Genomic DNA, 10,874 nt, shown 5'->3' with positions numbered 1-10,874 from the left:
GGAAGGGCGGTGGCCTCACACTAGGGCGTGATACGGAAGTGCATTCACCTCCGGTACGAACGTCCGCGCCGGAACCTGCGTACACCGCCTCTTGCAACTTGATTGGCTGAGAGAAGCACGAGCAGGCCTATCAAGAGGTGCCATTGGACCAAACACTCTTCACTCTGGCTGGGGGCGGACGGAGCGAGAAGAAGCGGACGGCGACCGCGCGGCGCCGCGGGAGGGATGGAGGCGGCGGCGGCAGGTGAGTCCGCGGGCTCCGCTAAGGAGCGGGGTGGGCAGGCCCGCAGCTGCTGCTAGTGTTTAGCAAATCGTCTTATTTGCAGTGTAAGGGTTTTGGAGGCACGCGTGTAGTTACAAGTTTTCACGTAACTGCAGCGCTGCTCGTGGATGTGAGTTCTGGGGAACTCACAGCCGCTGTTTGTCGTTAAGAACACAACACTGCCCCGTTTTATGCCATGATTTTTTTTTTTTTTTGGTGGCTTAGTGATGTCGCAAGAGTTGAGGCTTAGATTTTAAGACTTAGGAAGAAGTCTTGTTTAAAAAGGGGGTTTTAAAAAGAAGAAACATCGCACACTTAATTTTTTGTTGAAATTTTTATTCTAGCTTTCTAAAGCTTAATACTGAAAAAAAATGAAACTCGTGTGGGACAGAATTCATACAAGTGGGAATAATCAGATTTGCACAGATTAACTAAAATAGGCTTTCATAAATAAGGGTTTGCCACATTGTCTTCTGAAAGGCCTGGGTCTGGTACCAACTCACTCATCAGATTATAAACATGACATTGGAGAAAACAATTTGAAACAGGTTGTTATAAGGGCAGATTTGCTACAAGATAAGAATATCTTCTGCAAATGCACATAAAACTTCAAAAGGCCTAACCGGGTATGCAGTAAAAAAAAAAAAAAGAAAGAAAGAGTAACCTCCCTGTGCCCAGAAGCAATCGCTGGTGTCAATTGTATGGTTCTAGAAAGATTCCTTACTTAGAAGCTTATGAACTTTCCAGGGTATCAAATAATGGATAGTTGTACTTAAGGATGAGACTCACCAAGACTCGTTAATTGTTATCCATAAAGGGGAACCGGGGTCCTTACTTCTCAGGGGAGGTACTGCTTTTCTTGCCCCTTCCAGCACAGCCTCTCGGCACACCTAGTAGGCACATGGTGAATGTCTTTTGTTGATAGTCCATTTATAAACTTTCTCAGTTTACTTAGGAGTGAAAGGATTGCTGTCCGAGAAGTTTGCTGCTCCTTCCGGTTACCTGACGAGCGCATGCGTGTCCTGTTTGATTCTCAGATAAAATTCCCCACTCCCACCAGTGAGGAAAGCGAGTCCTTGTGATTAGCAGCTGGGCTGAACCAGGGCCCAGCTCTGGCTCTTCCTGTGTTTCCACCAGAGCCCTCACCTTCCCCGCCCTCAACATAAGTGACGTAAACTCCCAAATACCTTTTAATGTGAAAGCAATTTAAGTAACATTTTAAATTGCCGCAGGGGTGACCTGGAGCCATGGTCTGGGGCTTGGTGTTTGCAGGCCGTCATCTGGGTGGGGGGCCGTGCCCTTTCCTTACCACCTTACAAGGTAACCCCGCCGAGTGCTGGAAGCAGATCTAGGACAGTCACTGTAAAGGAACGCCTTGGTGACAAGGACCTGCTTGAAAGCCAGGGCAGGTGCCCTCAGTTCTTCCTGGGGAGGCTTTGGAGGTGACGGCCTTTGAATGTACCCTTGAGGAAGAATCAGGAGGGACAGTATTTATGCTTGAGCCCTGCCCAAGGACCCAGGCGTGCAGGGCGAGGGCAGAGAGAGCAGCTTGTGGGAGACCAGGCAGGAGTCAGGATGGGGAGGGGCTGAGGGCACGGGGCAAGGATGTGAGGGTATTGCAGAGGGGCTGAGGGTTGTGTGTATGCAGGTGACAGCCCATGCAAGGTGCAGGGATTGGGATGGTGAATATTTGGTGACATTGGAAGGAAGAGGAGCTGGAGCAGAGTGGCTGGTGGTGGCTGACAGGGATCCGCAGAGTTCTTGGGCCCGGGACCTGTATGGGAGTGACCAATGACACAGGTGCATCCTGTGGCTGCCCTTATGTACCTGGGGCTTCTTACGGCATGGCTGGCAGCCAGGTGACACGGACATCCACACGCCTGCCTGATTGCAGCTGCTCTGGGTCCCTAGAGCTGTAAGCATCCCTCCTGAGGACTGGAGGCCAAGGCTCCCTTGAGTGCCTCTCTGACCCCAGAGGAGCAGGCTGGACGCCTGCAGGTCAGACCTGGGTCCTAGGAGCAGGGTGGGTGCTGCCCAGGCACAGAGGTACCTCATGGCTGTGACAATCCCACTTACATTAGTATCTGCTCCTTTCTGTTGGAATTGGCTGGGAGGCAGCAGTCTTTGGCTCCTCACCCGTGTGTGTGTGAGCTCATAGGTGTGCGATCACACACATGCACACACTAGAAAGGAGCAGTTTGGGGCATTTCAGACAGGAGTTGAAGGAACTAGTGGTCAGGCCTGGGGCCCGACCTCCACTGAAGGGGCAGGTCTTGGGACATGGGAGGTGCACGGTGACACGGTGAGTGGGTCGTGAAGTGCATCTGTGCAAAGGGTCTCTCCTCTTACCCTTCTGAGCAGAGCCTGGAAACCTGGCCGGCGTCCGGCACATCATCCTCGTCCTCTCGGGAAAGGGCGGGGTTGGGAAAAGCACCATCTCCACAGAGCTGGCCCTGGCCCTGCGCCACGCGGGCAAGAAGGTGAGTACCTCTGGCCCCGACCACTCCACCTGTCCCCTCTGAAGCCCCTGCCCCTTGCAGGTGGACACACGGGGCAGCCAGCTCGTTTCTTCCTGCCTCGGGAGACCCTGCCACGGCCTGGTCCTCTTGCAGGTGGGGATCCTTGACGTGGACCTGTGTGGCCCCAGCATCCCTCGCATGCTCCGGGCCCAGGGCAGGGCCGTGCACCAGTGTGGCAGCGGCTGGGTGCCCGTCTTCGTCGACCAGGAGCAGAGTATCTCCCTCATGTCTGTGGGCTTCCTGCTGGAGAACCCAGACCAGGCTGTGGTGTGGCGAGGCCCCAAGAAAAACGGTAATGACGGGGCAGGCGACAGCACGGTGGCCTTCCAGCCTCCCCTAGCCGACGCCTCTGTGCTCAGTTAAAAAGCCAAAGTCCAGCAGGCGCCCCGGGCTGTCCTTGCCCCCACGGGCCTCCTGCTGTTCACCACCCGTCGGGCCCCAGTGGGTGTAGGTGTGCGAGTTCAGACGGTGGGTGTGGGCGATGAGAGCGAGACACAGCTGTGTGGCCATCAGCTGTGGAGCCCCCTTCCCCGGGACGAAAGGACAAGTCTGCACAGACCCGAGCCCAGTGTGTTGAGGCGGGCGGGGGTGACGCCGAGGTCGGGCTCCAATGCCGCTGTATCCACAGGTGACGTTAAAGCCCTTCTCACTGGCAGTGAGCCTGCAGGTGTGAGTAGAGGGCACAGGGCAGGGGCTGCTCCCACTCAGGCCACTGAAAATTGAGGTGTCCCCGAGGCCAGGCGGGGTTACAGGAGGGTCACAGCTCCAGCCGTCCTCCGCCGAGGACAGAAATCCTGCAGGGTGACGTGGCCAACAGCTGGGAAGAAAGGGGTACTTGTGGGGGACGGATGGGAGGGCCTCCCTGCTGCACTGTGTCCCCCCCACTCCGGATGAGGAGCGGCGTGCAGCTCTCGTACGCTCAGGGTTACGGGGTCTGCAGAGACGCGGTGCCCTGGAGGCCGGGTGGAGACGGTGGGCCTGAGGAGACCCCTCCTGAGACCCCTGCCGTCTGACCTTCCGGGGTCTTTACAGCGCTGATAAAGCAGTTCGTGTCTGACGTGGCCTGGGGACAGCTGGACTACCTGGTTGTGGACACGCCCCCAGGGACCTCTGACGAGCACATGGCCGCTTTGGATGCCCTGCGCCCCTACAGCCCCCTGGGGGCCCTCCTGGTCACCACGCCCCAGGTACTGGGGAGCACCGGCCCGTTTCCCAGGGTGCTGCCCCACCCGGGCAGACACCTCTCCCTGCTCAGGATGCCCATCAGCCTGTGTGTGCCACTTCTCCCCTGGTCGCTAGGCAGTGTCCGTGGGGGACGTGAGGCGGGAGCTGACCTTCTGTAGGAAGACAGGGCTGCGGGTGATCGGCGTCGTGGAGAACATGAGTGGGTTTGTCTGCCCACACTGCACGGTGAGGCGTGGGACGGCGTGGGGCCATCACCAGCCCCCGGGGGAGGACGTCCTGCGGCCCCCCGCCCTGCTCCCAGTGCCCAGTCCCCACCCCTCGACTGTGGCCTCAGGGGGACCCTGTGCTCTGTCCTAGGAGTGCACCAACGTCTTCTCCAGGGGAGGTGGTGAGGAGCTGGCCAGACACGCTGGGGTCCCCTTCCTAGGTGAGCAGATCTGCGGGCATCAGTTTATCTCTAACGCTGGTCACTGCTGACCAGCCGGAAAGAAACGGCCTGAGACAAAGGCCGTGCTACCCAGGCTTTGAGCGGAGCTGACACCTGCTGAGACTCGAGGGAGAAGCAGAGGGAAGGCTGTGGCTCTGGCTCTGGGAGTGCCTCTTGGGGTGGGGGGGCATGTGTCCCCTGTGCTCGCCCTGCAGAGCACGAGGCGGCAGAGCTAGGCCTACTGGGTGGGCTGCCGGCCATTGAGGTGGAAACAGCCCGAGAGCCCGTCCAGGCAGCTCAGCCCGAGCTCTGCCGACTGAACTCCGCTCTGGCCTAAAGCAGCACTGACAGCAGCTCCTGGGCAGTGGGAGGTGCGTGGACACGGCCTCCCAGGCTTCCCTCTCACCACTTCACCCCGTTCCTGGCCCCTTCCCTCTATCTGCGCAGGCTCCGTGCCCCTGGACCCCGAGCTCACGAGGAGCCTGGAGGAGGGCCGAGACTTCATCCAGGAGTTCCCTCAGAGCCCTGCCTTTCCCGTACTCTCCGCCATAGCCCAGAAAATTCTGAACGAGACGTCTGCTCAGCTCTCTTGACCGAGGCAGCCCCACGTGTCGTGTCTTGGCGCTGCTGTGGGGCTCGCGCTCACCAACTGGAGCAGACACCCTGGGCACAGCTCCTGGATCCTGTAGGGCTGGCTGAGGGGCCGTCACTGAGCACGTGTCCCTGCCCGGGCCCTTGGAGACATGTCAGTGCTGCTTCACCAGCATGTCAGCGCCAGGGCCACTGACAATGAGCGGTTCTGCGGGGTTGGCCTGTGACAGACCCCAGGGGATCAGCGTGGGATCCTGGTGTGTGGCCTGAGCTCTGGTGCTGGCACGTTCACTCTTCGTGCCGTCGTACTCACGTGCCCCAGGCAGATGGACAGGCCGCTCCTGACCCGTGTCTCCACATTGTCCACAAAGCTTGTGGGTCTGGAAGCGGGCTGGGGTCTCGTCGTCCTTAGGTGCTTGGCAGCCGGCAAGGCTGGGAGAGATCGTGGTGACACGGGAGCACCCGGTGAGGTCTTAAACCTGTAACTTCAGAGGAGCCCACGATTAAACGTGTCTGGTCGCCACGGTTACAAGTCTGACATTTCTAAATCCTTCCACCGCGGTCCCGCCTGTGCCTTAGTGAGGGGCTGTGTTCTATAGCAGACAGTGTTTGTCCCTAAGTCCCAGGGGCAAGGACAGCAGGTCCCTGAAGACCTGGGCCAGGATGTGTTTGGAGTTTGGTGGGAGGAATTTGTGATGCTGGAGAAACGTGTGCGGGGTGGGGGGGCCTTGGCTACTAGCACTAACTGCCCACCCTGCTCTCCAGACTGGAGGGATCTGAGGGCAGAGCTGAGAGCAGAAGAGGTGCGAGAAACTCAGTCAGTCCCAGGGCTCTTCTGCACGTTTCCCAGGAAGGGAGGAGGCAAGACCACTCTGGAGAGCAGCATGGTGCCACTCTTGCCAAGGGAAAACGTTAGGCTGTCATTAGAGAGGGCAGACCTGGGGCGGGGATAGCAGGGGGTCCAGGGAGGTAACCTCAAGTACCACTTCCTGGGGGCAGGGTGGATGGATGTTTCCTGGGAGTGTAAGGGGGTACTGGGGGGGGGCACTGTGCCAAAAGGAAGAAGGCGGGGGGGCCGGGGGGGAGAGAAGGAAGCTCCTTTGAGGGGTTTGGCCTGGAACACGATCTTGGAAAGGATTGGCACCCATGCTGGCCCTGGGTGGCACTGCTGGGCGTCTTGGAGCAGCGGCCACCTCTGCTGTGCTCCAGCTTCCCAGGAACAGGCCACCTCCAAGAACGCTGCCCAAAGAGGACCTGAGTAAGTGCCCCCCACTCCTCAGGTGGAGGTGGGCATCCTGGGAGGGCCCGGGGTGGGAGGACGTGAAGAGAGTGAGCACAGGAAGGGAAGTGGAAAGCCGTGTGCGCCTGAAGCAGCCAGAGCCGGTGTGGGCCGAGCTGGCTGAGGAGGTGGGCCTGCAGGTACCCAGGTTGATGCTTCCCTCCCCTCCCCCAAGTTTCAGCTCTGTGCTCACAGGTGGTGTTTATTAGACTGCGTTTAATGGATGACAGCCCCACCCTCCTGATTTGGCCCTCAGGGACCAGGCAGGGGCCCACAGTTCCTGAGCCCACGCTGGCAAAGGCCCAGGACTGTGTGTCCCCCGGGGAGGGGACCCCAACAAGTGAGCAGCATGGGGCCTGGCCTGTTGTGCCCCCGGGTGGTGTCTGGCCGCGACGAGCCTCGAGTCAGCAGTGAGCAAAGTGGTCCTCGCTGACATCACGCAGGTCCAGTCCCACGATGCCAGGCGGGCTGGCACAGGTGATGTTGTTATAGGTGTACACGGGGGGCTGACAGTCGTCCCCTTCCACGACGGCCTGGACGAAGCGGGGCACGACAGCAGGGTGCTGCAGGACAAAGGCCCTCAGGGCCCGGAGGGGGCAGCCACAGTGCCAGGGGTTGCCCTCCAGCCACAGATGCTCCAGGCCGGGGTGCTGGGGCACGAAGGTCCGCAAGGAGTTGTTTCTGAGGCTGAGGTAGCGCAGCCGCCCCAGAGGCGAGAGCACGGCCTCGGGCAGGGCCTCCAGGAGGTTGTGGGACACGTCCAGCCAGAAAGTGCGCTGCAGAGGGCCCAGCGTGTCCGCCGACAGTGCTGACAGCCGGTTGCGGGCCAGGAGCAGGTACTCCAGCTTGCCGAGGCCCTGGAAGAGCTGGCTGGGCAGCTGCGTGAGCTGGTTGGAGGTGAGGTCCAGCTCCAGGAGCTCAGGCAGCCCCCGCAGGCTCTGCTCGTCGATGGCCGCGATGCCACTGTCCTTGAGGAAGAGCCTGCGCAGCCCCGAGAGCCCGGCAAAGGTGTGGCGGCGCACGCGGCCCAGGCAGCTGCCTTCCAGGTGCAGGCTGTGCAGCCGGGCCAGGCCCTGGAACACCTGCTCCGGGAGGCTCCGCAGGCAGTTGCCGGACAGGTTCATGACGGCCACGTTCAGCAGGCCGAGGAAGGCCCCTGCCTTGACCTCCTGGATCTGGTTGTCGTTGAGCGTGAGCACCTCCAGCTGGCCCAGCCCCTCGAAGGCCTTGTCCGGCAGCTGCCGGAGGCGGTTGTGGCCCAGCCGCAGCTCCTCCAGGAAGTGCAGGTCTTTGAAGGTGCGGGGCCGCAGGCCGGCGATGGCGTTGTGCGACAGGCGCAGGACGTGCAGGCTCAGCAGGCCCGGGAAGGTGTCCTCCAGAAGGCCGCCCACGCGGTTGTGCGACAGGTCCAGCCAGCGCAGCGCCTTCATGCCCAGGAAGGCGCCCGGGGCCACGGCCGTGATGAGGTTGTGGTCCAGGTAGAGCTTCTGGAGCTTGGGCAGCTTGACAAAGACATTGGGCTTGACGCTGCGCAGGGCGTTCCTGCTGAGGTCCAGCTCCCGGAGCTCGCCCAGGCCGCAGAAGAGCGGGGGCTGCAGGTAGGCCAGCTTGTTGCCCGCCAGCACCAGCTCGTGCAGGTTGGCCAGGCCCTGGAACGCGGTGTCGGGAAGCACGGCCAGGCTGTTCCAGCCCAGGTTGAGGGTCCAGAGGTTGGCCAGGCCCTGGAAGAGGCCCTCATCCACCCTGCTGAGCAGGTTGTTATTGAGACCCAGTGAAGCCAGGCCCGGTGTGTGCAGGAAGGTGCGGGCGGCCAGGCCACGCAGCTGGTTCCGCTCCAGGTGCAGGTGGTACAGGTTCTGCAGGCCCAGCAGCGCCTTCGGCTCCAGGCTGGCCAGCCCACTGCCCTGCAGGTTGAGGAAGCCCAGGCCGGAGAGGTTCCGGAAGGCCGCCTCGGGGATGGAGGAGAAGTTGTTGCCGTCCAGCCACAGGGCCCTGGCACTGTCTGGAACGCCGTCGGGCAGCCGCGTGAGGTTCCGGGAGCTGCAGAAGACGCTCAGCTCGTCCGTGTAGTCGTCGTGGCCGCAGGTGCAGACAGCTGGGCACTGCAGGCCCTCAGCGTCCCCTGGCCCTCGGGGCTCCGCTCCTTCCAGGCCACAGGGGCCCAGTGCTGCCCAGGAGGCCAGCAGCACTGCCAGGGCCAGGCCTTCTGCAGAGAGAAGGGTTTGGGGAGAGGCGGCACTGAGGGGTCCGGGAGGCGAGCCCTGGGGTCAAGACATGGAATCCTCCAGGCCTCAGCCCACACATACAGGCCACCACATAGCACCCGGACCGCAGCACCTGACCGTAAGAGAAGATGCTGCTAATGGGACTCAAAGAAGGTGTGAGCTATGATATGCGACACCTCACTTAAACCAGAAGTGGAAAGCCGGCAGGTCGGCTGGGACGTTCTCCAGCTCAAAACGATCATAGGACTGGCGAGGTGGCAACGCCTGTTCCAGGGAAAACTGAGGTCTGGGCACCTGCCGATTAGGCCACGTGTCTGTCTGCGTCCCCAAGGGGAACACTTGAGCCAGGCCAGGCTGCCAGGTGGGCCTAGAGGACGGCATGAGCGAGAGAATATTCTGGAGCGGGCCTGGGTGGCTATGCACTTGTTGCCCTTTGGGGCTGGACAGTGAGCTGGGTGAGTGCGGCCTGCACCCAGGGACTCGGCCCAGCACCTGTGTGGACAGAGGAACAGGGTGCAGGTCTCAGTGGCAGCCAGGGACCCTAGACTCAAGCCTGTCGGCTCACCAGGGTCAGGCTGTGTCTTGGGACAAAGGGTGCCAGGCCCCTCAGCAGCAATGCCCCCAAAACCACTGCTGGGCACCAGGCTGGCCCATCCCTGCCCTTGGAGAGCTCAGGGGGTCTCGGAATGGGGCAGAGGCAGTGCTAGAGAGTGCCCCACAGCCAGCTGGGTGGGGCTAGGCCCCGAGATGGGACAAGATAGGAGCGGCTTGGCCTCCAAGTGGCTGGGAGGGCAGCAGGCCCGTCCTGCAGAGGGCGCAGGGCGAGGCACCCCGCTGGGGGGTGTTAGATGCCCACCCTGTCTCCCTTGTGTTGCCATCCTGGGTGCTTGGGCAGGAGGAGGGAAAGGAGACCCTCTGTGGCCGGGCGCAGCTGCACCCCCAGTACCCCTGCAGTGCCATTCCCCCCATGGGCTCCCAAAGGCTCTGGGGGTTGCCCTGCCCCAGTGGGCTCGGGGGGCACCGGGAGCCTCACCTTTCCTCAGGGCCATCCCGCATGCAGAGCAGGCCACAGGCGGCAGGAGCGTCCAGTCTGCTGGGCTCCTGCTGTCCCTGCCCTCTGGATTGCCCCACCTCCAGGCCAGCCAGCGCCCTGTCACCAGCCAACCCAGCCCTGCTGGCCCTGGGCTCCATTAACCCCCTCCTGTCAGGAGGCCAGGTGCCTGGCGTGGAGACCACACGGGAGAGGCTGGGGGCGGCCATGGTCCAGCGCCAAGGGCCAAGGGCTAACGCACCTGAGCCCCTACCCCTGCGCTCAGCAGGCCCCCTGCCCATGGGTCAGCCTCCTGGGGCTGTTCCTGGGGTCCCCCCACGTAGCAGATGGCCAGTGGGGGTTAAGTGGGAACCACCACGTTTCCCAATGGGCTTGCCCGTCTGTCCTGGCACACGAACCATGCCCCACCCCCCTCCCCATTTCCTAACAGCCTGGGTGGGGTTGCCCAGCCCAGCACTGGCTTCTCCTGTGACCTCAGGGTCAGCTGGTGTCTGGCCACTGCCCCTCCCCGGGCTTCTCTTCTAAGAACATCTGGCAGGGCCCAGCCTCCTTGTGTTTGCTTTTCAACGGGCCTTGCTCTCCCTGAGGGAGACTGGTGGGCAGCCTGGCCGCAGGGCCAGCCTCCACCTGCCGGGGGCCCCGTGCTGTCGTGCAAGGCTCCTGTGGGGACGCGACAAGGCTCCCGTTGTGTGCATGGGCTGCTGGACCATGTGCCCAGTGCCCGGCCGGAGGTAGTCCTGGGTCAGGAGGTGGAAGAAGGTGATCGCTGGGGAGCTGCGGCCGCTGAGGGGAGCCCCACCACCTCCTTGCCCGCCAGCCCCTGGCTCTGCTCTTCCTCAAGCCAGTTGTCGTCTGGCCCCCTGGCTGCCCCTTCCTCTGCAGACGGCTGCCCAGCAGTCCCTAGCTCTGCCTGGAGGGGGTGGGCCTGTGTTTGGAATGAGCTGGTAAAGGCACAGATCTGGGGAGGCCGAGGCTTGTGGAGGTTAAGGGGACTCTCAAACAGAACAGATCTGTGTCTGACTGGGTGGAGGGGAAGGCGTGAGGCAGGTGGGGGCTGCCCGCACCGTCCCCGTGGGGTCTGGAAGCTCTGCCCTTGTCCTTATCTGTGGCTCGGCCCAGGAGAGGCTGGAGCCCTCCCAACCCCCACCCTTGGCGCCTCATCCCAGCCTCGCCAGCGGTGGAGGGAAGGTAGCTTTATCTCCCTCCCTTTATTGAGCTTTGATTTTTTTCCAGGTCATTTCTCAGCTTCTGAGAAATTATAGATCGGCAGGGAGAAAGTCCACACCCAGAAATTTACAGGGTAAACACACATTTACACAGGGGAAAGTGCAGACT

General features: G+C 61.7%; 2 protein-coding genes across 2 annotated transcripts; one reads left to right on the top strand and one right to left on the bottom strand.

The window, feature by feature from the left end:
• The first annotated feature begins 98 nt into the window (after nucleotides 1-98).
• Nucleotides 99-5,508, top strand: NUBP2 (NUBP iron-sulfur cluster assembly factor 2, cytosolic). Its single transcript, XM_019713092.3, has 7 exons — nucleotides 99-244; nucleotides 2,624-2,742; nucleotides 2,875-3,073; nucleotides 3,814-3,968; nucleotides 4,081-4,191; nucleotides 4,324-4,393; nucleotides 4,841-5,508. Exons 1-7 carry the CDS (start codon nucleotides 226-228, stop codon nucleotides 4,984-4,986), a joined length of 819 nt encoding a protein of 272 aa, XP_019568651.2. The 5' UTR covers nucleotides 99-225; the 3' UTR covers nucleotides 4,987-5,508.
• A 951-nt stretch (nucleotides 5,509-6,459) lies between these two features.
• Nucleotides 6,460-9,609, bottom strand: IGFALS (insulin like growth factor binding protein acid labile subunit). Its single transcript, XM_019713081.3, has 2 exons — nucleotides 9,522-9,609; nucleotides 6,460-8,469 (listed from the first exon to the last, which is right to left on the bottom strand). Exons 1-2 carry the CDS (start codon nucleotides 9,535-9,537, stop codon nucleotides 6,668-6,670), a joined length of 1,818 nt encoding a protein of 605 aa, XP_019568640.3. The 5' UTR covers nucleotides 9,538-9,609; the 3' UTR covers nucleotides 6,460-6,667.
• Between the last annotated feature and the right edge of the window lie 1,265 nt (nucleotides 9,610-10,874).

This window comes from Rhinolophus sinicus, chromosome 10, assembly GCF_057876585.1.
Source record: "Rhinolophus sinicus isolate RSI-liver-muscle chromosome 10, RSI-T2T, whole genome shotgun sequence".
Lineage (NCBI taxonomy): Eukaryota > Metazoa > Chordata > Mammalia > Chiroptera > Rhinolophidae > Rhinolophus > Rhinolophus sinicus.
Note: the sequence above shows the minus strand (reverse complement) of the source record. Positions and strands in the feature narration are given on the sequence as shown.

Bases quoted from the DNA above. Each gene is read 5' to 3' on its own strand.
- NUBP2 (XM_019713092.3), top strand. The intron at 3,969-4,080 runs GTACTGGGGAGC...CCTGGTCGCTAG, and splicing joins TCCTGGTCACCACGCCCCAG to GCAGTGTCCGTGGGGGACGT. The intron at 4,192-4,323 runs GTGAGGCGTGGG...GCTCTGTCCTAG, and splicing joins TTGTCTGCCCACACTGCACG to GAGTGCACCAACGTCTTCTC.